The sequence below is a fragment of the Phodopus roborovskii genome, unplaced genomic scaffold (assembly GCF_943737965.1).
Source record: "Phodopus roborovskii unplaced genomic scaffold, PHOROB, whole genome shotgun sequence".
Lineage (NCBI taxonomy): Eukaryota > Metazoa > Chordata > Mammalia > Rodentia > Cricetidae > Phodopus > Phodopus roborovskii.
Window position 1 is genome coordinate 57,686,379 of NW_026126511.1, and position 26,839 is coordinate 57,713,217.

At 39.7% G+C, this 26,839-nt stretch overlaps 1 protein-coding gene across 2 annotated transcripts in view; it reads right to left on the reverse strand.

Moving 5' to 3' along the window:
- The window catches only part of Rnf212b (ring finger protein 212B), a 44,088-nt gene extending 17,649 nt beyond the window's left edge, over positions 1-26,439 (reverse strand). Inside the window, exons 1-5 of one of the 2 annotated variants that reach the window (XM_051195712.1) lie at positions 26,340-26,439; positions 23,983-24,083; positions 21,426-21,478; positions 21,147-21,221; positions 691-806 (exon numbers count right to left, since the gene is read on the reverse strand). In XM_051195712.1, the coding sequence (XP_051051669.1) occupies positions 691-806; positions 21,147-21,221; positions 21,426-21,478; positions 23,983-24,082 (344 nt within the window). In that variant the 5' untranslated portion in view covers position 24,083; positions 26,340-26,439. The remainder of the gene's footprint in view (positions 1-690; positions 807-21,146; positions 21,222-21,425; positions 21,479-23,982; positions 24,084-26,339) is intronic. The other variant, XM_051195713.1, reaches the window with a different exon arrangement.
- Between the last annotated feature and the right edge of the window lie 400 nt (positions 26,440-26,839).

Consider the following 26,839-nt stretch of genomic DNA (forward strand, 5'->3'; position numbering starts at 1 on the left):
ATCCCCAGCTCTCAGTCTGGGGTCCACAAACTCCCACTTGTTCAGGTCAGCTGTTTCTGTGGGTTTCCCCAGCCTGGTCTTGACCCCTTTGCTCATGACTCCTCTTTCTCTACAACTGTATTCCAGGAGTTCGGCTCAGTGCTTAGCTGTGAATCTCTGCTTCTGTTTCCATCAGCTACTGGATGAAGGCTCTATGATGGCATATAAGGTAGTCATCATTCTCATTATCAAGGGAGGAAATTTAAGGTAGCCTCTCCACTATTGCTTAGATTCCTAGTTGGGGGTCATCCTTTGGATCCCTGGACATTTCCCTACTGCCAGGTTTCTCTTTACACCTATAATGACTCCCTCTATTGAGGTATCTATTTTCTTGCTCTCCTTCTCTATTCTTCCCCCAACTTGATCTTCCTGATCACTTATGTTCTCCTCCCACCTCCCCTTCTCACCTCCTCTTTCTCCTGTCTGCCCTGGAACTTACTCTGTAGACCAGGCTGGCCTTGAACTCAGATCTGCCAGCCTCTGCCTCTTGAGTTTGGGGATTAAAGGCATGCACCACCACTGCCAGGCTGTACCTGACTTTCTTAATACAAATATGAATGCACACAGGGCAATTTTCAGTCATCTGGAAATGACTACAGCTTTACTAAAAGAAAGAAAAGGTGCTAGCTGGAAGTCTGACTTGGTACTTACTTGTTCTGGCTAACCACTGTTTGCTGGGCCTCCTTCACAGCTGCTTCTAATTTTGTAATTCTATCCTTATAAAAGGCAATAAGAAGATCTGTTTGTTTCTTCTGGAAACACCAAACCTACTAGGAAAAAAAAAAAAAAAAAAAGAGGTCTTTGGCATATGTTTTATTAACTCATTACTTTTGACAACAAAGGGAAATCTACTAAATCATAATTTAGAACTGCTCTTCTTGTGACTCCTCAAACTCCTCCTAGAGTTCAACACTAGGGAAAGCCAAAGCTTCCCATTTTAGGACACTGGCTTTTTCTTATCTTAGTGAGACTATTCTAGCATTGTAGATTTTATATATACATATATCTACATATACATACACACACACACACATATACACACACATACATACATACACATATATATTCACTCTTCTTGAGCAAAAGCAAGCAAAATACTACTGTGCAAAAGCATTTTGCAAAGTATAAATATTTCCAAAATGGGGAATAATTAAATATGGTACACATAATAAAAACACTTTTCAAACTCCTAATTGGTTCTAACTTACCTACTTATTTGATTAATTTAGTTTCCACACTGTTAGCTATTACATTGTATTTTCCATAATACACTTGGACTATGCTACTTGAAGGATGTTTATGCTGTTTCAGGTAAAGGTGAAGATGTGATCAGGTGTGATGCCACACATCTAAGCCAGCACTCAGGAGGTGAGGTGGGGATAGGAGAATGGTAAGTTTGAGATCATCCTTGGCTGACCACATAATGAATTTGAAGCTGGCCTGGGCTGTGACATCTTGTTTCAGGAGGAAGGGCATAAAAGAAGAGTATTTATTTCTGAATTTTAAATTTTTTCTGGTTTATGTCTGCGTATAGACCCTCACTTTATCTTTGTGTTGTTATTTTACGATTTGCTACACCAATGTACCTATCATGGGACTGTTGAATCAGGCAAAGAGTTAATATTTACAAAGTATTTTAGCTGTGTCAGGCTCTATTTTGAATACACAGCAGAATTGATGGCTCATCTGCTTTCCACTGTTCAGACTATAAACCTTTTATCATGGGCCTTTCCCTAGGCACTAGAACTCTTCTCAGAAACATTTTTCCTCATCTAATTTGTTGTTTATAAAAGTAAAAATGTCTATTTTAGAAAAACTGAACAGAGCAGAAGCAGAAAAGAGTCACTTAGAATTTTAGGAGTTATCTGAGATGGTGGGAGAAGGTGTTTGGAAGTAATAGTTACTATAAATAGGTATAATAAGACATAAATCCCCCAACATTCTAGTTCTAGTTATGGGATCAACATATGGGGTGAAATAAGTTATTATAAGGCATTAAAAATTTGTTAGCTCATGCCTACAATTTTAGCCCTTGTGAGGCTAAGGTAGGAGTTGTAAGTTTGAAGCAAGTTTGAGCTTCATTAGTAGGCTGCAAAACAATGCCCTATGATAAAGAAGATAGGCAGGCCAGACTAGTGAGATGGTATCAGTGGGTGCTGTCAACCCCTGATGATTTGAGTTCAATCCTATGGACCCACACAGTAGAAGGAAAAAACAGACTCCTGGCAGGTAGTCATCTGACCTCCACACATGTGGTACGGCATGTACATACATTCGTGGACACACACACACCTTAGTTACTGTTCTATTGCTGTGAAAAGAGGCCATGACCAAGGCAACTTTTAGAAAGGAAAGCATTAATTGGGGGTTTGCTTACAGTTTCAGAGTGTTAGTCTATGATCATCATGGCAGGAGCATGGTGGCAAACCTGCAGGTATAATGCTGGAAAAGTATTAGAGTGTTTTACATTCTGATTCACAGGCAGCCGGCAGAGAGAGAAACACACACACACAGACTGCCTTGGGCCTGGTGGGGTGACACACCTCCTCCAAAAAGGACATACATGTACACACTTCAACAAGGCCACATCTCCTAATCCTTCAAAGCAGCTCACCAACTGCGGACTAAGCATGAGTTTATTGGGGCTACTCTCATTCAAACCACAGCATGCATTCACACAAAATTTAAAAAAATAAAATGCACAAAACTTTGGCTGGGTGATGGGTGGTGCATGCCTTTAATTTTAGCACTTGGAGGGCAGAGGCAGGTAGGTCTCTGAGTTCAAGGCCAACCTGATCCACATAGTTGAGTGCCAAGCCAACCAAAATTACACAGTGAGATCCTGTGTTTAAAAAAAAAAAAAACAAAAACAAAAACAAAAAAATATATAATTTAGTTTAAGGACACTAACAGGCTTTTACAGCATCTACCAAAGGCTTCACTTTTCTGGGGTTTCAATTACCCAAGGTGCAATGTGGTTTAAAATATTTTCAAATCAACCCTTGTAGTGCTTGTGTTTGAGTAACACTTACTGTACTTAAAATGATGCTGGCAATTTTGGTATATCAACAGGAAGTCACAGAGTGCTTCCTTTAAGTGAAAAGTACAAGTTCTCAACTTAAGGGAGAGGGAATAAAACAATGTGTGAAAGTTGTTAAGATTTTGGTTAAGAACAGGGCTGGAGAGGTTAAGAGTACTGGCTGCTCTTCCAGAGGTCCTGAGTTCAATTCCTAGTAACCACATGGTGGCTTACAACCATTTGTAATGAGATCTGGTGACCTCTTCAGGTGTGCAGGCACACATGCAGGCAGAACACTGTATAAGTACTACATAGATAGACAGATTTTGGTAAGAACAAATCTATCCACGTCTTAGTGTTTCTATTACTGTGTTAAAACACCACAATCAAAAGCAACTTGTGGAGGTAAGGAACTTAGCTTACTTTCCATATCACAGTTGATCATAAAGGCAGGTAGGGGAGTAACCCGGAGGCAGGAATTGATATAGAGGCCATGGAGGAGTGCTGTTTACTGGCTTGCTTAGCCTGCTTTCTTATAGAACCCAAGGCACCACCCCAAGGATGACACTACCCATAGTGAGCTGTGTTCTCCCACATCCATCATAAATCAAGAAAATGCACCACAGGCCAATCTGGTGAGGGCACTTTCTTAACTGAAGTTCCCTTTTCCCAGATGAGTCTGGCTTGTGTCAAGCTGACATAAAACAAGTAAGCACACCATAAAATTGTGAAGAATACTTTTCTTCATTTTTGCATTCTGAATCTTATTGTGTCTAATTTACAAACTCTACTATAGGTTTATGTGTGTAGAGGAAAAGCATAGCACATATAAATTTTGGCACTATCTGTAGTTTCCACTGGGGATCATAGTATTCCCTGTGGCTAAAGGACAACTGTGATGTTTATGATTCTTAAATTAGGCAATATCTTTCTATAAAACAGATGGATCCTGATGAACTGAGCACAGCTGGCATTAGAGGCAGAAAAGGACTGAAGAAAACAGAAACAGAAAAAAAAAGCAGATTATTTTTTTTAAGGATAGGATTTTTCTATGTAGCCCAACTGACCTCGAATTCATGATCTACTGCCTCAGCCTCCCAAGTCCTGGGGTCATAAGTATATACTACCATGCTATCTTCATATTAGTAACTTCAAAGTAAATTTCCTTATAAAGACAAAAGCAGAAAGGATCTCTTTACCATGATGAATAAAACTGGCATATTTAGAGTTGGCTATTTTCGTTCCCCCACCCCCCTCAGCCTTCTTCTTAGACAGTCAGATAACTGAGTTTGGGCTTGGTGGCACAGAAATTCTGCATGAATACGTCTATGCAGTTTGGTCTGTTGGGCCTACTGTGACAGCTCAGTCTAATCCTAGTCTCCTATAAATCTTAATTAACACACAAAACGTAATTCTTTTTGTTTTGAGACTAGGTCTTATTACATATCCCTGACTATCCTGGAACTTGCTATAGATTAGGCTGGCCTTTATCCCACAGAAATCTACCCATCTTTGCCTCCCCAGTGCTGATATTAAAGGTGTCACCACTGCACTCAGCTAGAACATAATTGTTACTTCAGAAAATTGTAAAATTTCAGTTCTGAGTTAGGTCTATCAAAAGGCTGGAGAGAGTAAAAGGAAGACACCTGAAAAGTATCTTTAGTGACAAAATATCTGAAATAACTTACAAGAAGGAAAGATTTGTTTGGGCTTATGGTTACCAAGCATATTAGGTACTTTTTTGTTGCTGTGATTTAGCACCATGACCAAGGCAACATATAGAAGACATTTATTTGGGCTACTGTTACAGAGGGTTAAAGTCCATGGTGGCAGAGAGAAGGTGTAACAGCAGGACCAGGAAGCTGAAGGTTCACATACTGAACCAAAAACATAAAGCTGAGTGAACTGGGGATGGCAAAAGGCTTTGAATCCTTAGAGCCCACTCCTAGTGATGTTCTTCCTCCAGGAGGTTCTATTTCCTAGACCTCCCCAAATATCACCATCAGCTGGGAACCGAGTGTTCAAGTGTCTCTGGGGGACATTCTCATTCAAATCTCCATACCACATAACCTGGATTTTGGACCTGTGGCAAGGGACAGTGGAAGCACATAGCAAAAGAAGCTCTCAACCTTTAATGACTGGGAAGCAAATAAAGAGATAGGAAAGTGTCAGGGTCTCCATATCTCCTTCAAGGGTATGTCCCCAATTATCTAACTTACTTCTATTAGGCCCTACGTAAAACAAAACAATGAAAAACCAGGGTATCCAACTTTATATAGCTTGAAGAGATGATTTAGAGCTGGAAATCCTGTGTACATGAGGTGGGCATCCTGCTTCCCAGCTTCTGCAGTGAAGATACTGCACCTGTCCCTGCCAGCCAAGCCCTCCAATCCCAAGAACCCTTGGGTCATCTTTGACATGGACAATGTTGGCAGGGAAAGTGTTAGCCAAATTATTTACAGATATTGTTCCCAAAACTGCATAAAATTTTCATATACTGGATATAGGAGAAAAAGGCACTAGATCCACAACTGGAAAACCTCTCCATTTTTTTTTTTTTTTGTTTTTAAAATTTTATTTACTTTTTAACATTCCAATCCCAGCTCCCCTTACTTCCCCCCACCTCCCATCTGCTCCTCGGAGGGTAAGGCCTCCCCTAGGAAGTCTATTTAAGTCTGTCCCCATCATCTCATTGAGGCAAGACAAAGGTGCCCCCTAACCCACCACACACGTGTCTAGGCTAAGCAAGGTATCTCCATATAGAATGGACTCCACTAAGTCAGTTTGTGCATAGTGTTAGATCTTGGACTCACTGCCAGTGTCCTCATATATTGCTCCAGCAGCACCATTTTCACCTATATTCAGGGAGTCTAGTTCAGTCTTATGCAGGTTCCCCATTTGTCAGACCTGAGTCAGTGATCTCTCACTAGCTCAGGTCAGCTGATTCTGTGGGTTTCCCCATCATGGTTTTGACTCCATTGTTCATATTATCACTCCTCCTTCACTTCAATTATACTCCAGGGGCTCAGTCCAATAGCCATTGGATTTCTGAATCTGCTTCCATCTGTTTGTAGAAGAGGGTTCTTGCTTCTCTGAGGTTGTGGATTGTAGGCTGTGTATCTTTTGCTTTATGTCTGGTATCTACTTATGGGTGATTATATACTATATTTGTTTTCCTGGGTCTGGGTTACCTCACTAAGGATTTCCCTGCAAATTTTAGGATGTCATTGTTTCTTACTATTGAGTAGTACTCCACTGTATAAATGTACCACATTTACTTTATCCATTCTTCAGTTGAGGGGCATCTAGGTTGTTTCCAAGTTCTGGTGATTATGAATAATGTTATGAACATAGTTGAGCAAATGTCCTTGTAGTGTGAATGTGCCTCCTTTGGGTATATGCCCAACAGTGGTATTGCAGGGTCTTGAGGCAGGATGATTCCTAAATTTCTGAGAAATTGCCACAATGATTTTCATAGCAGATGTAAAAGTTTGCACTCCCACCAGCAATGGAGGAGTGTTCCACTTTCTCCACATCTTCTCCAGCATAAGCTGTCATCAGTGTTTTTGATCTTAGCTATTCTGATCAGTGTAAGATGGCATCTCACAGTTGTTTTGATTTGTATTCCCCTGATGACTAAGGATGTTGAGCATTTCCTTATGTGTCTTTCCACCATTTGAGATTGTTCTGTTGAGAATTCTTTGTGTAGATCTGTACCCCATTTTTTAATTGTATTATTTGGTAGTTTGATGTCTAGTTTCTTGGGTTCTTTATGTATTTTGGAGATCAACCCTGCTTCAGATGTGGGGTTGGTGAAGATATTTTCCTATTGTGTAGGGAGTCATTGTGTCTTGTTGGCCATGTTCTTTGCTTTACAGAAGCTTCTCAGGTTCAGGAGGTCCCATTTATTAATTATTGCTCTTAGCGTCTGTGCTAGTGGTGTTCTATTTAGGACGTGGTCTCCTGTGCCTATGCATTCAGTGTATTTCCTACTTTCTCTTTTATGAGGTTCAGTGTGGATGGATTTATATTGAACCTCTCCATTTTTAAAGGATATCATTTTCACCAACTTAAGAAATTTATGATTCAGAGTGGAGACTTCTCCAATCATAATGGGACAGGTTGAGAAAGTATTTATGGTGAAAAATTTGAAGATGAAAACTTTGAAGCATGATCAGAACAGTTTGCTGAGCATGGCAAATGCAGGCCCTAATACAAAGGTTCTCAATACCTTTTCTTCTGTTGTTGTTGGTTTGTTTTTGTTTGTTTTCTTTTTTCCTTTTTTTTTGAGACAGCATTTCTCTGTGGTTTTGGAGGCTGTCCTGGAACTCACTTTGTAGACCAGGCTGGCCTCAAACTCACAGAGATCCACCTGCCTCTGCCTGCTGAGTACTGGGATGAAAGGTGTGTGCCACCACCACCTGGCTGCTTCTCAGTTTTTTTGTTGGTTTTTTTCTTTCTTTCTTTTTTTTTTTTAAATCACAACAGCTCTAACTCTTTATTTGGATGGGAAACATGATATTCAGTCAAGTAATTAAGGACTAGGCATGGCAAGGGTGCTTGAAAATTTAGAAGTGAATGGCGAAAAACCTGCCAAAGGGTGTATTATTGCAGAAAATGGAGAATTGAAAGAAAGAGATGAGTTAAGAATATTCCCCAAAAATGGCTCTGATGAGAGGCATCCAGACTTCCCCAAGGATGTAGATATAAATGATGCAAGTAAAATTGTATTAATAATTGAAGACTTAAAAACACTGGAGATACTTTCTTCAAATCTCTGAACTGGGAGTTGGCTATTAAAAATATGCAAAGGTTTTAAGGTATGTGGATAGTTCAAAGGCTATTACTGAGAAGGCAGGTGCATCCAGACTGCAGCCTGTAGCCTTAAGCTGTGTACTGAATAGTTTCATGTAAACTGGAGATTTCAAATTGTCAGGAACAACTGACAGTTGTCTGGAGGCTCTTGAAATGGACCCATCAATTCCAAAGCACTACACTAAAAAGTGCAAGGATGACAGGGATTAAAAGAATATGATCAAACATTGACTGATTTTAAGAAGGCACAGGAAATGGCCCAGGAGATAAAGCTATCCAGGGAGAATTGCTTAAAGTTAAACAAATGATAAAGGCACAGAAACAGAAGGCAGTGTGTGCAAAAATGTTTGCTTAATAAGAACAAAACTTTGCTTAAATATTACACATTGATTATATAAAGGATAATGTAAGTTACTGTCTACATAGGATCCTTGATGTGCTTTTCTTGATTCTTTATCATCACTGTTTACATAGAAGTACTGACATAGATTCCTTCTTAATAAAGTGTTGTGAAATGCGAGAAAGAACGAGAAAGGAAGGAAAGAAGGAAGGAAAGGAGGAAGGAAGGAAGGAAGGAAGGAAAGAAGGAAGGAAGGAAGGAAAAGAAGGAGAAAACTTGAAGTTAGGTAGTGGTGGCACATGCTTTTAATCCCAGCACTCAGGAGGCAGAGCCAGGCAGATCTCTATGATCTTGAGGACAGCATGTTCTATAGAGCAAGTTCCAGGACAGCCAAGACTATGCAAAGAAACCTTGTCTCGAAAAAACAAAAAAACAAACTGGATGGTGGTAGCACATACACTTTTAATCCCAACACTTGAAAGGCAGAGGCAGGTAGATATCAGTGAGTTCAAGGTCAGCCTGGTCTACAAAGAGAGTTCCAGGACAGCATGACTGTTACTCAAAAAACCAAAACAATAACTAAAACAAAGAAGAAAACAAAATCAAACAAACAATAACAACAAAAAGAAACTTGAGAAATAATAGCTAACTAAAATATACAGACTATTGAAACCTAATTCAAACAATCTAAAAATAACCACGACTAAGGAAATGTGAATACAGAGTAATTATCTGGCAATATTAGAAAATGTTTAAGAACCCTTACCTTAAGTGATACACATGAAGATATTTACATCTAACATGATAAAAATGCTTGATTTTGGATAATCTGGTTGAGATAGAAGGAAGATAAGGGAAAAATTTGGCCATCATCTTACATTTATTAAAATATGATGATTAATACATAGAAATTCATTACATTATACATATTCATTTTCTCTGGTTTAATATATTTGAAGTTATCTATGACAAAGTTTTAGATCTAGGTATGTTCACACACACTCATAATCTGAGATATTTAGGAGGATGAAGCAAAGGAATCACAAGTTTGAATACTTTCTAGGTAACTTAATGAGACTTTGCATCAAATAACATTTAGTAGGCTTGGATGTAGCTGAAGGTAGAGACTATCTATCTCCTGTGAAGCCCTCAATCCAGTTCTCAGTGGGATGAAAAATAGTTTCAAAACTTAAAATATCATTTCTATTTATGTGTGTGTGGGTGGGTGGGTGGGGATGCCCAATGGAGGTCAGAAGATGCTCTAGAGTTACAGGTGGTTATGGGCCTCCCAACATGGGTGCTGGGAGACCAACTCAGATCTTCTGGAAGAGTAGTACATATTCTCTTAATCACTGAGCTATCTCTGCAGCCCTTCAAAACTACTGATTGACTGAGGGTAGTTGCACACTATGTAGAAATATATATTTTGTCTTTGTCTCTGGTTTTAATATAGAGGTTCCGACATGGTTTGGATCCTAAATGCGTTTTAAAGGTTCTTATGCTAAAGACTTTGTCACCAGCCTGTGGTATAATGGGAGATAGTAAAGTTCTAGGAAGTGAAGTCTACTGGAAAAAGTTATGTCACTGAAGGTAAGCCCTTAAAGGAATATGGTGACTCTAACCCCATCTTCCTCCCTTTGTCTGCTTCCTGGTTACCATAAGGTGGGTAGCTTTTTTCTACCTCACATACCTACTAAGATGTTCCACCTTGCCACAAATCCAAAGCAACAGAACTAGCCAATCATGGACTGAAAGCTTTGAAACCATGAGCCAAAATAAACTTTTCTCTTATAAACTGGAGTTCTCAGAAAAAAAAAAAAAAAAAAAAAAAAAAAAAGGAAAGTCATACCTATGTAAAAGGTTCTATTGGAAAAAAATGACTGAATTTCAAATTACACAGTTAAAATGTTACTGGTGCTGGAGGAAAAGCTCAGTAGTTAAGAGCATTTGTTGTTCTTGCCGGGTGGTGGGGGCACACACCTTTAATCCCAGCACTTGGGAGATAGAGGCAGGTGGATCTTTGTGAATTTGAGTTCAGCCTGGTCTACAGAGAGTTTCAGGATTGGCTCCATAGCTACACAGACAACCCTGTCTCAAAAAAAGCCAAAAGAGAGTATTTGTTGTTCTTGCAGAGAACTCAGATACAGTTCCCAGCACCCACATGTTAACTTTAGTTCCAGGAGATCCAATGCCCTTTTATCATACATTAGAAAACAAATACATCCAATAAAAAAATTTAAGCCAGGTATGATAGTGCATACCTTTAATATAAGGACTCTGGAGGCAGAGGCAAATGACATTTCAAGGTTAGCCTGGACTACTAGTGGATTCCAGGACAGTCAGGTTTTGTTGTTTAAAAGTTTAGAAAAAAAAAATGTTGCAGATGAGAACCAAGTATCTAGTGTTATTTGTACTTCCCTTGAAAGCCGTATCACTGACCACTTCTGTGTCTGATCTGATGATATTCTTGTGACCTTTTAAAATGTATCCTTGGCAGACCACTAGCTACCATCAATTTCAAAGGCTAAGAATGTCATGAGACAGCCATGTGAAACCAACAGCAGTTTTTCCTGCTTCGCTTTAAACACACCTATGTGTATTCTCAACCAGTGTTATTAGTAAATGCCTTGTTATACGACTTTGTCCTATAGCTAATAAAACCTCATGCAGCCACTTTCAGTGAAACTTGCCCTTTAAGGCAATCTAAATCTATGTTCCCAGAATGTGGTCAGTCCTATTTGTCTCACCTTTAAGGTGAGAGCTGTGTTTTTGTATTGACACTGTAAGTTGGTTTTGGGGAAAATGCAGCATGAAGATAAATAGCTCCTAAATTTGCAGCAACATCCTCAGTGATATTAGAATCCAGTTATTCACAGCCTCTTTCAACCATGCCTGAGTTTGTGTTAATGAGGTAACTCTTGGTGAGTGCCTAAGTAGCTTCAACATAGCGTTGGTTGCCAGAGAAACCACTACTGACTAGAGGGTTAGAACTTTTAGCCCCAATCCTTCTGTTTTCTCCCTGATCTAGGGAAGGGAGAAAGAATAGAGAATGAGTTCAATACCATTGGACAATTATTTAGTCAGTCATACCCAGTGAAATGTTCATAAACTAATTGAACAAAGAGGTTTGGGGAGCTTCTGAGTTGCTGTATAATTTAGAAGGTACTACAAAGATGGGTCTGGGGAGGAAGCAAGCTTCCTGATACTTTGCTCTGTGCACTTATTCCATGTGCTTCCACTTGCGTGGTCTCCTTTACAATACACTAACAGTAAGTATAGTCCTAAGCTTTGTGAGTTTTAGCAGTTAGGGAAGTGAAGGAAGAGGCGGGAAGACAGTGGGACTTGTGAATTTAGTCAGCTAGGCTGACTTGTGGATAGGGAGGGCACCTCATTTGTGGAAGTGAGGTGTTGAGGGGAAGGATGAAAGAGAAGTATATTCCCTTCTATTGTCACAGTTTTATATCCCACTGTGTTGGGATTGTCCAGTGTGGGGAAACTAAGCTTCAATGGGCCTGACAGCTGGCCTAGAATATGTGTAGTTGATATCTCTTGACAGCCGGCCTAAACTGATAGTAAGAGCATGTGCAGTAGATATCTCCTGACAGCTAGCCTGGGTCTCCCAGAGGGCCTTGAGAACAGTTGAGAATAGCAACCATGTCACCTCAGCAGAAGCCAGCTTAGTGGATCTCCTCCCCAGGGGCAGGATGGGGGAGTACATAAGGCTTAACCCTTCCTGAAATAAACCGAGCTTGTTTCAACTTGTTCCTGATGCCTATGTTGTTGGTGTCATGCCTACTTTCCCTCACCCACAAGGTGGGTTCCAGTTTGGAAAAAATATTGGAAACATCTATCTCAGCATGGGAAGTGAAAGCAAGGAAGATCCAGAATTCAAGGCCAGCCTCTATTACAGAGTGAGTTTGAGGCCATCCTGGGTTATATAGGCCCTGTTTCAAAACACAAAACAAAGAATTGAATTGACACCTAGTTGGTATAGGGGAATACTTCACATAGGGAAGGACTCAGAAAATAATACATGGCACAAAGATTAATACTTCTTTTAATAATTCTCTACTGAATATAGTATGCCAAATGCAAAAACTACAAGTGCTAAGATGAATTAAAAATGAAAGTTCACCATGGCACAGTAGAAGAGACATTCTGACATAAGAACCAATAAATAAAACAATACAGCATGAGGAGGAATTTATAAAATATACAGATAATAATAGCTATTATATCTATCTTTTGAGTCAGCATTCCAGGTATAGAGATATGAGACTATAGGGTGTGTAAAAGAACAAAGAACTAATGATAATCTATATAATTTCTATTAGGACATGAGGTATAACATGGCAGTCTGGCTAAGACAGAAAGAGAAAGTACAGATTACTAGGGTAACTGCATGTTATTCTGATGAGTCTAAAGCTTAGTTAAGTGATGAGACACCATGTTTGTTTACTTTTGTTTTTAGACAAGGCTTTGCTATGTTGTCCAGAATGGCTTCAAACTTGCAATCTTCCTGTCTTAGAATCCTGAGAACTGGAACTGCACATAGACACCACCATACCCAGTTCACCAATGACTTTAAGGTGGCAGTTATGTATTCATATTTTAATTTGTTGTAGTTTATATTATCAAAAGGGTCCTGTGTTGAAGGATTAGTTAACAGCTAGTGGAGCTATTGAGAATTCATCATAAGGGCACTTAACTTTATCACTGGGTTAATCCACTGATGGGTTACTACTGAATGCTCTGCTAGGATATGTCTGGAAAAGGAGGGTCACTAGGGGCATCCCTTTGAAAAGTGTATCTTAACTCTGGGACCCTTGTTCTCTGTTTCCTAGTAACCATGCCCATGCCCTTCACCATGATTACTGCTCTACTACAGGCTCAGGATCACAAAGAAAGTTACTTCCAAAATTGTAAGCCAAAATAACTTTTCTTCATTTAAGCTGTTTTTATCATAAATTTTGTTATAGCAACAAAAAAGTGACTAACATCACTATGGGGACTCAAAGAGCACAGATTTAAATACACACACACACATATACAAAAAAGACAAAGAAAACAAACAAGCAAACAAAAAAACCCAAAAACCTCCAAAAATACTTTATTATCCAAAGCAAGCGGGCTGAAGAGATAGTTCAGTCAGTAAAGTGTGCTTTGTTACAAGCATAAGGACTACATTTGATCCCCAGAACCCATGTGTTAAAAGCTGGGCATGAAGGCTGTGTCTGAAATCCCAGCACAGCAAGGCAAAGACAAGGCTATCTGGACTCAAAGGCCAGCCAGCCTGCCTAGCCTACCTGGCAAGTTCCAGGTCTCCTCAGATTCTTACTCTTACCATATTCCTAGTATTACCACTTTACAATATTTCAGAGATGAACATTCAGAATTGCACTGTATGGTCCTGGCTGAGCTGGAACTTGCTATTGCTATGTAAATCAGGCTGGCTTTGAACTCACTGAAATCTGCCTGTCTGTACCTCACAATAACTGAGATTAAAGACATGTACTACAATGCCTAGACTCTACTGATTCTTTTTTTTTTAAAAAGATTTATTTTTATTGGCTGGGTGGTGGTAGCATATGCCTTTAATCCTAGCTATCAGGAAACAGAAGCAGGTAGAGCTGTGTGAGTTCAATGGTAGCCTGGTCTACAGAACTAGTTCCAGGACAGCCAAGGCTACACGGAGAAACCCTGTCTCGAAAAACCAAACCAAACACATGTGAATGTGTTTTGCTCACATATGTCTGTGAACCATGTGCATTCAGTGTCAGGGGAAACCAGACAGAAGAGAATATCAGATCCCCTGGAACTAGAGTTACAGATGGATGTGAGCCACCATGTGGTACTAGGAATCAAACCCAGGTCCTCTGGAAGAGTAGTCAATACTCTTAACCACTGAGCTATCTTTTCATGCCCCTATTGATTTTTCTTAAAGATATTTATTAAATCCTTCTGTGTTGTTCATATTTTGTCAGGAGCTAATAAGTCTTAAGATTAATAGCCATGATACTGTTATTGCCTTCAAAAATTTATAATGCAATACAGTGTAGGTACAGTGTGTATATTTATCCAGCTATATGTTTGATAACAAGAATGTTCTAGATAGATGGAACTGCATATACAAAGTCCCAGAGGCAAAAAAAAAAAAAAAAGAAAATTATTTATACAAATAATTCATAAGTTAACAGTACAGTGCTCACCACCAATAATATACTAAACCCAGGGTTTGATTCTCAGCACAATAAATAAATAAATAATTTCAATATGATAGAAAAAGAAAGGTGCTGGAGGACAGAAGATCTATTATGAAACTACCACAGTAATCCAGGTCAGAAACTGTATGTGGCCTGAACTAGGAGGTTGTAAATAAAATAAACTGTTATGAGATAGAGACAGAATTAATAGGACTTAGTACTGGATCAGATAAAAGGAAATTGGTCGTGATCTCCACAGAGCTCACAGTCTACACAGCCCACAACTGACAACTCTAACAAGTCAGGGGATAAAGAGGGTTAGCAAGGTGAAGTTGTAACTTGGTGGTAGACTGGTTACTTGCCTAGTGTTCATGAAGTCCTGGGTTTTATTTCCAGTACCACCAAAAAAAAAAAAAAAAAAAAAAAAAAAAGAAAAAAGCTTGTATGATAGAGAATGAAGGAAGACCCAATTTAAGTATACTGAATTCTTAGATCAATGTAGGCAGTAACATTTTTGTTTCTGAGATAGGGACTCATATATTCCAGGCTGACTTCCAACTGGCTGAGGATGACCTTCAATTCTGATCTTCCTGCTGCCACCTCTACAGTGCTGGGATTATGGGAGTTTTCCACTATGTCCAGTTAATTCAGTACTGGAGACTGAAACCAGGGCTTGATGCATCTAGGCACTCTACCATCGGAGCTAAATTCCCCAGGTCATAGACTAACATTTTCACTAGAGATAAGAGTCAGAACTCATTCTCAAGTTGATAATTAAAACCATAGATGTAGATGAGATTATCCATGGCACTTTAAAAAGCAAGGAAAGATAGCATTCAGAGAAATATAACTATTTAAGGGATGTACAGAAGATGAACCCCAAAAGGCAACAGTAGAGTTAGTTAAGATAGCCAAAGAACATTTCTAAGGAGAAAACTCAGACTTCAGATATGGCTAAGAGATCAACTTGAACAGAAATAAAAAGTATCCACTGATTTTTATTAGAATATTGATGCCTTTAGCGGGGGCAGTTTTTAATGTAACAGTTAGAAACCAGACCACAGAAAGCTGTGAAAATTTCAGGAGGTGAAGTAGATGGGACAGACCCAGCAATAAGATCCAATACAATGTTAAGACTTGACTCCATGTACGTCATGAGGGGTGACAATAATCTCATTGCTAAAGCAAGTGAGCCTCAATTTTCACTCATATGACTTCATCTCTCATCTGACCGACTATATCTACCTTTGAAACACTTTTTCTTCCTTGGCTTGACATCTGGGACACCACATAGTTTTGTTTTACTTCTGACTGCAGTTTTCCTAACTTTTCTTACTCCATCTAATTGCTAGATATTGAAGGGACTTCATTTATATGATCTTATCTATTCCCAACACTTATTTGCTTTCTGTGTATTTGTTAGGGATCAGGGAAGTAGGATGGACACAGTGCCTTGAACATGGATGGATACATGGATCTGGTATTCTAACATTCAAGAGAATATACATTTTACCACTGAACCACACCCCTTGTTCTCCTCTATAGGCTTTAAACATTATTTTCTCTTTTTAAAAGATCTACCTGTCTATCTATCATGTAAACAGTGTTCTGCCTACATGTATCCCTGCACACCAGAAGGCACTAGATCTCATTACAGATGGTTGTGAGCCACCATGTGGTTGCTGGGAAATGAACTCAGGACCTCTGGAAGAGCAGCCAGTGCAGGTCTCTGTTTCCCATCTGCCCACACCAGTGGGACATGCCACTCAGTGCCACCACCCACTACATTCACCTATTACAACAATATGAACTTAATTTTGGTCCTTTCCTATGCCCTTAGCTCCAGAATGAGTTTAACCTTCCTGAATTTTTCACCTGGATTTTTAAGGAGCATCTAAAACCAAATGGGTCCCATATCTTCCTGGAAGATCCAGGAGAAAAATCAGCAAGAAAGAAATGGTTGTAGATTTTTGAGGAATCAACCAAAACAAGGTAAAACTTTTTCTCACTCTGCACCAGCAACATTACTTCTTCACGCTTTGTCTTCATGCTTTAAAAAAATAAATTATTTTCCAGGTGTAATGTTGCACACCTTTAGAAGCAAAGGCAGGAGGATCTCTGTGAGTTGGATGCTAGCCTGGCCTATATATTGAGTTCTAGGATAATAGAAAGACCGACTCAAAAGAAAACAAAACATACATACACCCACCTCCCAAAAAACCAAAAATCAACATCTGTGGGCTTTCCTCAGCTTCCTAGCCTAATTCCATTCCTGGGAATGCTTTCCCATTTACTTGTTTATTTAATATTTTCAGATTTATTTATGTATTTTATGTATGGGTGCTCTATCTGCACATGTACCTGCATTATAGATGGCTGTGAGCCACCCTGTAGGTGTTGAGAATTGATCTTAGAACCTCTGTAAGAGAAGCCAGTGCTCCTAACCACTGAGACATCTCTCCAACCTTTCCTGTTTATTTATTTTCATCCATTCAATATTTTTGTATAAGTGTTTTACCTGAATATATGTGTGCTTTGTATATAGCTATGAGGTCAGAAGAGTGGGTCTGGACCTGTGGAACTGGAGTTATAGATGATTGTGAGCCATCATGTGGGTGATGGGCACTGAACTTAGATCTTCTTCAAGAATAAGTGTCCTTAGTCACTGAGCCATCTCTCCAGCCACCTCCACCCCTTTAAAGATAAGCTGTCTATTTCTAATGCCTAACTCAAAAGGCATTACTTTTTCTTTACCTTCTCCTGGCAGCTGCTGGTATTTTTACCTAACCTGTATTACGTTTTTTCTTAAACACTAATAAAACTATGCTTGAGCTTCCAGAATACAAAACATAAATAATGACCTTTTCTCATGTGTGTTGCTTGAGAATCAACCCTGGCCTTTCTGCTTTTTGGGAGTGGCCTCTGTCACTGAGCTATTATAACCTCCATGCCTTTTTTCCTTTTCTGTTGTCACTAATGATTTAGTGCAAACTGTCTGGTTAGATTTTTCCCTCCTGACTGGTCTCCCTACCTCTACTCTTTACCTATTTATGACTTAGTCACTACACAGCATCATGCCAGGTAGTGGTAGTGCATGCCTTTCATCCCAGCACTTGGGAGGCAGAGACAGGGGATCTATGTGAATTCAAGGCCAGCATGGTCTTCAGAGTAAGTTTCAGGACAGGCTCCAAAGCTACACAGAGAAACCCTGACTTTAAAAAACAAAAAAGAAAAAAACCAAAACAACATCAAAAATAAAACTATGCATCATCTAATGTCATTTCCTTGTACAAAACACTCCAGTGGTAAAACTTTACCTAAAAGAAAAATAAATGTCTTGCCAGGGTCTATATATACCTACTTTTCTAACCTGACTTATAATAACCTTCCTCTTTCTTAACTGGTCTTACATACTCAGTCACTTACAAGCACTTTCTATTTTTTGTTTGTTTTTGTTTCATGACACAGGATGCCTCTATGTAGTCCTGGCTGTCCTGGAACTTTCTGCGTAGTCCAGGCTGACTTCAAACTCACAGAAGTCATCCTCCTACCTCCGCTTCCCAGTGCTGGGATTAAGGGGTGCACCACTACACCTGGCTCTACAAACCATTTCTTATGAACATAATTTGGGTCAGACATCTAGTTAGACACTGAGTGCTACAAAGATATATCTGCCTTTGAAAAGTGAGAACAGATGTAAATAAGTAAATCACATTTTTAGAATTAAGTATTTTGCAGAGCTAAAAGCAATGTAGGGTACAAAATACAAGGCAAAATTGTGCTACAGCAACCATGGAAGGCTTTACTAGAGAAGAAACAATTTTGAGTGCATTTGAAAGGTGACTAGTTGTAGGTAAAGGTGGGGTCTATGGTCTAGGAAAAGAAGTAAACTCGTAGGTCCTGGCAGACTTTTCAATTCCCTCAAAAATTTTAGAAGTGAGTCAAGCATTCAGAACAGGCAGTTTTATCAACAACTAGCACAGAGCACAAATAAAATGTCTTTGTTGGGTCACTACAGAGAACAAAAATGGACATTTAGAGCAATAGTCCATTTGTTCATTTACAGACAATGTTTTGGATGTTCATTCTATATTAGAAACTATTCAAAGAGAACAGCAAACGAAACTGACCAAATCTCTGTACTCATAGAGCTGTATTTCAGTGCAGGATTTAGACAATACACAAATAAACAAGACAATGGTACAGACAGGAGTTATGATGAGAAATAATACAAGAACCACAGGGTGCTGGAGCTGATTCTAAGAAATTAGGGAAGATCTGTCTGAACAAAGAAACTTTAAGCAGAAGCTTGAGTGACACAGTTTAAGGATAGGTATCTCCTCAGTTATTCAACTTCACATAGGAAAATACATTTCCAGACTGCTGACTTCACCAAACTGATCCTTCACTAAAGTGATGATTAACTGACCCCTTCTATTTATTTTACCTTGATTATTTGGCCATGTATAATTGGTCCCATGATTAGGCAGGTTAAGATTCAGACTATACATAATTTCTTAACTGATCATTAACTATGGGTTTAAATATTAACCAAAGGTCTGCTTTTTCTCTTATTCATGTGACCTCTTTTACATTTCTCCTTGAGTTGCAGCTGGATTTTATTTACTCACAACATTAAATGTAGTATCTCAAATATAATGGCTCATCCAAGTGACTAAGACAGCATACAGACAAAGCTTTAGTTCTGTTTACTCTATTTCCAGAGTTGACACTGGGGACTAGGGAAACACTGCTGATAATTGCCATGTTTAAAAAAGGTATACTCAAGCTGGTTGTGGTGGGACTTGCCTGTGATCCTAACACTTGGGAAATGGAGAAAAAAGAATCATGAGTTCAAGGTCATCCTTGGCAATCTAGGAGGTTCAAAGTGAGCCTGGGTTACAATGAGGCCTGTCTCAAAAAAAGAAATTATACTATGTTAAGAGTAAGAACTGATACTGGTAGAGAGCTTGCCTGGTATGTGTGGGACTCTGGGCTCAACTCCCAGCAACAGACAACACAAAAGAAAAAGAAAAAGAATATTTAAAGCTAAGTGTGGTTTTTGGTACATGTCTGCAATCCCAACACTTAGGAGGTAGAGGCAAGAGGATTGTGCATTCAAGGCTAGCCTAGTATACAAAATGAGATTCTTTCTTAAAAAAAAAAAGGGGGGGGGTGGATAGCTCAGTTGGTAGAGTATATAAGACTCTGGGTTCTTCTCCCAGCACATGTTAAGTCTAGAGTGGTAGAACATTTGTATTCTCAGCATTCAGGTAGAGGAAGGAGGATCAGAAATACAAGGTCATCCTCAGCTACATAGTGAGTTCTGGAACACAAGAGACAGTGCCTTTGGGCTAGAGAGAGGTGGCTAATTAGGAAAGGCACTTGTCACTAAATGTGATGACAGGACTTTGATCCCTAGCACCCATGTAGTAGAACAAGAGTGGAGAACTGACTCCTGCAAGTTGTCCCACATTCTTGTTTGTGATATTAAATTATCCCTCCCCTAACATAGTCTCCCCATACACACTCATACACACACACACACACACACACACACACACGGGATGGGGTGGGGGGCTTTTCATTGAAGGCAACAAGAAAATAAAAGACAATAATGATAGAGTACTTGACAAGCATGCAGAGGGTCTGGGGTCTAATAACCAGCACAATAACAAAAGGAAACATTTTAAAATTACATATTTATTGTGTGTGCACACACATGTGTGCATGCATGCACTCAGTGGTAAGAGAACAACTTTTGTGAGGCAGTTTTATGCTTCCATTACATGTGTTTCAGAGACTGAACCCAGACTGTTGGCTTGGCAGCAGGTGCCTTTACCATCTCTCCAGCCAGATAAAGTCTGAAGAAGCATGTCAAGAAAGGTATCACATATGCTAAAAAAAAAAATCATCTCAGCAGAGAACTAGAGTGTGCAAACTTAAAAAAGCAAAGTCTTCAAAACTTGGGGACTCTCTCAAATAATTATACTGTCTTCTTTCTAACTTTTGCTATATTCAACTACTCTTGATCATGTCAGTCATTTACCAACATACAAGGTATCAGTAAAAGACAAACATCTTCTACCATTCAAGCAATGAGTTGTTAACTCTAAATAAAGTTAAATATTATTGCAAAGGTTACTGAAAAATGAAAATGAAGAATAAGACATCTATAAGCAAAAGGTCACAAGTGAAATTATCAAATCCATTCTTTGTAGGCCTATATATGCAATTTTTAAGAAAATGTATCTATTTTCAAAGAAAGATGACAAAGTTCCTTAGGGCACCTTTTAGTCACAGGAACTTGTTATTAGAAGTAGGAACTACAAAGCAAGATTCAACTAGATTGTTGTTCTGACAGTGTACCATAGATTCTAGGTTAGTAAAAAGTTAACTGGTAGAGATTTGTATCAGGGAAGAAAATAAAGAAAACAGTTTCCACTGTATACAAAGGCAGTTTAAAGAGAAACTCCTTGCCTGGCGGTGACGGCAGCACACACCTTTAATCCCAGCAGAGGCAGAAGCAGACAGGTATCTCTGAGTTAGAGATCAGCCTGTTCTACAAAATGAATTCCAGGATAGCCAAGGCTACACTGAAAAAAACTCTCAAAGAAAGTGGGGGTCTTTGGAGACAGGATTTCCTTGTACCCAGTTGCACTCACTACATAGCCTAAGGTGGCCTTGAGCTTACAGCAGTAAGAACTTTTCTTCATTTTGGTTCTCATACCTGAGAGATGTGACTAAAACACTGCAAGGCTGTCTCTACAGGGCTTTTGAAGAACTTCTTCTCTTGAGGCTTTAACTATGAAGAAAGTAAGACACACAGTGAGAATACACACAACAAAATGAAAGAAAATGCTGACACTGGAATAAAATAACTATTTTATACAACTACTATCTTCAAATTTGTTTCTTCTTTTTGTTTTGAGCAGCTCATCATCTATGTCTATACTTCCTACTGGCCAGGGACTGGATGAGGCAGTTTGTAATGAGGGTAAAAACTTACATTATCAGAAAGAGCCAGATGCTTGCAATGACTTCCACAAACAGCACATTTTTCTGAGAGAAAAAGGGAAAAACATTTGTTCTCAAAGGCAGGAGGTAATATTTGTCTAAAGTATATGGTAACTGTCAAGTAGACTAGCAAGAGAAGAAACAGGTTCTTAACTAAATTATTATCATTAAGATACTAACTTAATCTTTGTTCTCTAAATCACCATTTCCAAACAAATATGCTGAAGTATGAGGCTCTGTACTGTGCTTATCTCCCTGTTTCCTTTGTTTTTGAGATAAGGTCTCATAAATGCAGCCCAGGCTGGCCTGAAACTTGTATCAACCCTCCTGTCTCAGCCTCCCTAATATTGGGACTAGTGACATTTACTGGTAGGATGTACTGGAACTTCCAACAGAAGTACTGGAATACATTTGCAAGTGTTCTGGGATGAATATAAGAGTATCAATGATTTTCACTTGGTGACTTTATAAAAAAGATTTATTTATGTTTTGCCTTCATGTATGCCTGCGTTCTGTGTGCATGTCTGGTGCCTGAGGAAACTAGAAGAGGTGTCAGATCCTCTGGAACTGGAGTTACAGACAGTTGTGAGTCACCATGTGGGTGCTGGAAATTGGACCTGGGTCTTCTACAAGAGCAGCCAATGATCTTAACCACTGGGCTACCTTTCCAGCCCAAGACTCTTTTTAATCCTCTCTACCTGACATTAGGCACACCCTGGGCACTGTAAGAGGCTGGCTCATGAGTTATCCCAGCCAGCTGTCACCTTGCAATATTCTTAGATCTTGTTCTGAAGCTCTCCTACTCTTCAATTAATGCATTTGAAAGAAGCAGAGTGTAAAATCTCTAAGCTTTCCTTATAAAAAGCATTATTAGTAGGTGCTGATGATTAAGATAAATGCCACAGGGTTGGGGATGAGGTTCAGTGATAGAGCACTTGTTTACCATGCATAAGACCCTGGGTTCATCCATTAAAAAAAAAAAAAGAAAAAAAAAAAAAAAGATAAATGCCATGCCAGGAAAAAGTATTATATGGCTTTATGCTTCAGAGAAAAATCACTCCAAAGTGAACTGCTGTCACCATAATGAAAAAGTCTCATTGCAACGGCAGGTAACTCAAAAGGGTCATGAGAGTCACATCCTGTCCTAAGTAGGGTAAATTCTCTCTTTTGAAATTTAGATAATAATGTACAGGGTTTTTGTTGCTGGTATTACTCTCAGACAGGATCTCTAAGTTGCCCAGACTGGCCTTTAACTCCTGTTTTCAAGTAACCAACACTCTTGACTGAGCCTACTCAGTAGCTATAGTAATATACCACCATGTCACCTCACCCAGACCTCCTAAGTGTTTTCACAATAATAAAACAAAATAGTTACGATTAGGGGTATAGCTTGGTGATTTTTATAGGGTATTTGCCTAGCACTCCAGAGGTCCTAGGTTCATTTCCCAATACTCTCAAGCAAAGTTTCCTGTCTTTAAGACAGTCTCCCTTTGTAGCTCTGGCTGGTCTGGAACGCCGCATTATGTTAACTCAGGCTGGCCCCAAACTCAAAGATCTGCATGACTTTGCCTCCCCAGCTAGGATTGAAAGGCGTGTATCACCAAGCCTCACATGGTCTTCAAGTTTTCTTCTAAAACTTGACAGTTACAAGTTGGTAATCATTTACTTATTCTCTAATTTCCTCATTTGCAAAATAGTGCTACCAGTAATTACTATCAAAGACTGTGGTGAAGATCGCATAGAACTGGTAACTAGTATGGTGGCGCATACCAGAAAGCCCAGCACTTGGGAGGCTGAGATGGGAAGACTGTGAATTCAAGGTCAATCAAGGCTATATAGTAAGGTCCTGCCCCCCAAACAGTAGAAAACACAGAAACTATTTAAGAATATGTTTATAGGAAATGAACACTAACTTATTTTTTAAAACTGTATGGGAGCTTGGGATGTAGTTCCCTGATAAAGCACTTGCCTAGCATGTGCAAAGCCCTAGGTTCTATACTCAGCACTGGCAAGCAAGCAAGCAAGCAAGCAAGCAAGCAGATAGATAGATAGATAGATAGATAGATAGATAGATAGATAGATAGATAGATAGATAGATAGAATTTTGCTTATTAAACTCCAAGATAGCAACACCATTATGGCTTTTCCTGACACAACTCAAAACATTGAAGAGTAACACATTTGCTAAATCACTTAGCTTCACTCTTTTATTAATAAATTCCTTTAATTTCCAAAATGAACAGCTACCTACAGTACCTGCATTATCACTGATGCCTACCACAAAACTTTTATTCTACATCACACAGAGAAATGGCTACTCATTAAATCTAAGTTAAAAAAAAAATTTGGGGAGGCACACCTTTAATCCTAGCACTTGGGAGGCAGAGGCAGCAAAAGACAGATCCATGTGAGTTTGAGGCCAACCTAGTCTACAGAGCGAGTTCCAGGACAAGTTCCAAAACAATACAGAGAAAAAACAAAAAATAAACAAACAAAAAACCCAAACAAAAAGCCATTTGGGGATTTGGGGATAAACTGAAGTCACTCACCCACAGTCATACACTTTTTACAGAAAATATGGCCACAGCTGGTGACAAAGAAATGGGCCCCATCCTTTCGGAAACACTGGTTGCAATGAAACCAATCCATTCTGGAGCAGAGAAAGAGAAAGGATAAGAAAAATATGTAGCATAATATAATTATAGCTGTTCCAAAACTGACATAACACTGCTTAACTTTTGATAGTTTAATGGATGTGGAACAAATTTATGGGCATTCCATTTGTCTGGAGGGATATACATATAACAAAAAGTCAGCAAATTACATTCACTATATACCATGGTGCATTCAAGTGCATGTGTGTTTGGGTGTGTAAAAATAGTAGAAAAGTCATAGGAAGGCAGAAACCAGGCTTTTCTTTTTCTTAGAGTGGTATGGTTGTATTTGTATTTATGTGTTTGCCTTTACTCCCACTTCTGTTTTCTAAATTTTCCAGATGAACATATATTCCACTTGTAACTAGAAAAACAATTTTTTAAATTAAAACATGCCACCATATTTGTGTGGTGCTGTGACATTAAACAAGTACTTCACTACGGAGCCCCAGGCTCAGCCCACATCTTTATTGTTTCCTGGAATAGGGAAAGAAAGGATCCAACAAAGGGGAGTGAATCAGAAAGATCATATATTAGTCACTTGGACACATTTTATATAAGGAAAACAGTTGAGTGATGAAACTCTCTGCTTATACACACACCTTCTACTCCACAGAAACCCGGCCACAGGCCTGGAAGGTGTAAAATCATGTTTTGATCAGACTTTTTTTTTCCACAAGATATACATTGATTATAACTAACCAACTTGTCCAAAGTTCCATCTTTACTGGCAATCTTGGGATTAGAACCCAAGTCTTCTGATTCTGTGGAACACTCATGTTCCTACATTAAAGAGCCCTTGGGTTCCCATGGTAATCATACCATAATTTGTATGGTATGATTCTGGTTTTGTTTTTTTTTTCCCCTGACAACAGTGTTTTGTTTTTCAAGACAGGGTTTCTCTGTATAGCCCTGGCTGTCCTGGAACTCTGTAGACCAGGCTGTCCTGGAACTCAAAAGATCTACCTGCCCCTGTGTCCCTAGCACTAGGATTAAAGGCATGCCCAGTAGCAACAGCAATTTTTGTGTAACTTAAGTATAGAACCAAATTAAATGATTACGTGGGATTTTTAAAAAAGAATATCTGGTGCTACAAGCCAGTGTGGAGGTTATAGGACAACTTTTGGGAGTTTGTCTCTCCTTCAACCATACTGATTCTGGGGATCATGAGCTCCACATAAATAGCAACCACCTTTACCCATGGAGCCATCTCGTTTTATTTTTCAAGACAAGGTTTCTCTGTGTAGCCCTGGCTGTCATTGAACTTTACAGATTAGGCAGCAGAACTTTTTCTTTAATAAAGAAACTGACATTTGAAAAACATAGCAGTGAGTTATAAAGAACAACAAAATATGTTGAATATGAATATGCTATTTAGAAGTCTTCATTAATTTGAGCTTTTAAATTGGAAAAGTAATAAAAGTTACGATTTCCCCACTACAATCCTTTTCTCTCAACAATCATTTTTAGAGTTCCAGTTTATGTAAAGGTTTACTAAAGTGAATGGAGAGTACTTTGCACCTTAAAAATTCTGCCACTCACCCAGTGACACACCTTTAGCTCCAGAATTCAGGAGGCAGAAGAAAGCACATCTCTGTGAGTTCAAGGCCAGTTATATACTGAGACCCTGTCTCAAAAAACAAAACAAACAAACAAAAAAAAACCACTACTTAAAATTTATGATCGAAAAAATTTTAAAAATTACGGCGGGCAGGTGAGATGGCACAGAATGTTAAGCCTGGTCACTTGAGTTTGATACCTGGGACCCACAGATAGAACAGACTCCCACAGGCTGCCTTCTGTCCTCTACAGTCATTCGGATGACCACGCCCCGACCCCGCCACACAAATAAATGTAAAATATCCTTTAATTTACTAAATAGTAGGGTGAGGTGGCACATGCCTTAATTCCAGTACTCATGAGGCAGAGGCAGGCGGAATGTTCAAGGTCAGCCTGGTCTACAGACAACCTGGAGAACCGGGGTTATGGAGGTGAGAACCTGTCTTTTTTTTTTTTTTTTTTTTTTTTTTTTTTTTTTTGGTTTTTTGAGACAGGGTTTCTCTGAGTAACAATCCTGGCTGTCCTGGAACTCACAGCCCAGGCTGGCCTCAAACGCATTGGGCTCCCACAGCTCCAGCCGCGGGCTCCAGCCGCGCCTTCGCGGGAGCACTAGGCGGCCCTGACCGGCTGAGGCGGCGGCCCGCGCGGGGCCGGCGGCCTCCAGCTCGGCGCTGTCTCGCTCCCGTCCCTACCGGCTCCGGATCCCGCGCTTCGGCTCTCAGGACATCCGCTTCTCTCACGAGGCGCTGGAAACGGCGGGAAAGCACACAGCCGCCGCCCGGCGCGCCCTCCACGCACGAGGTTGCCAACCAAGCGGGCTCACACCACACCGAACCAGCGCGCAGCGTGGGCGGGGCGCTGAGCCTCCTGCGCAGCCGCAGAAGGGCCCGCGCCGGCTCCCCCGACAGGTGGGTCCTACGGTGGCCTGAGAAGCCAAGGAGGGCTTCGAAGCAGTCCCGTGTTACTGTGGCCGCCCCGTGAAAATGAGCCTGCTAACGTCCCAACAAATGGCCCCAAAACAAAGGAAAACGTCGTCGCAAAGCCATAGAAGCTTTAAGGAGATCTAAAGTGAACAGCATAAGTCAGAGATAGGACAACTAAGGAGTTAGTTACATGGATAGAGGCAGATTGGCTATAAACTCCTCTCTCTAGCAAACATCTCCAGAAAGAGGTTAGGTTTTTTTGGTTGAAT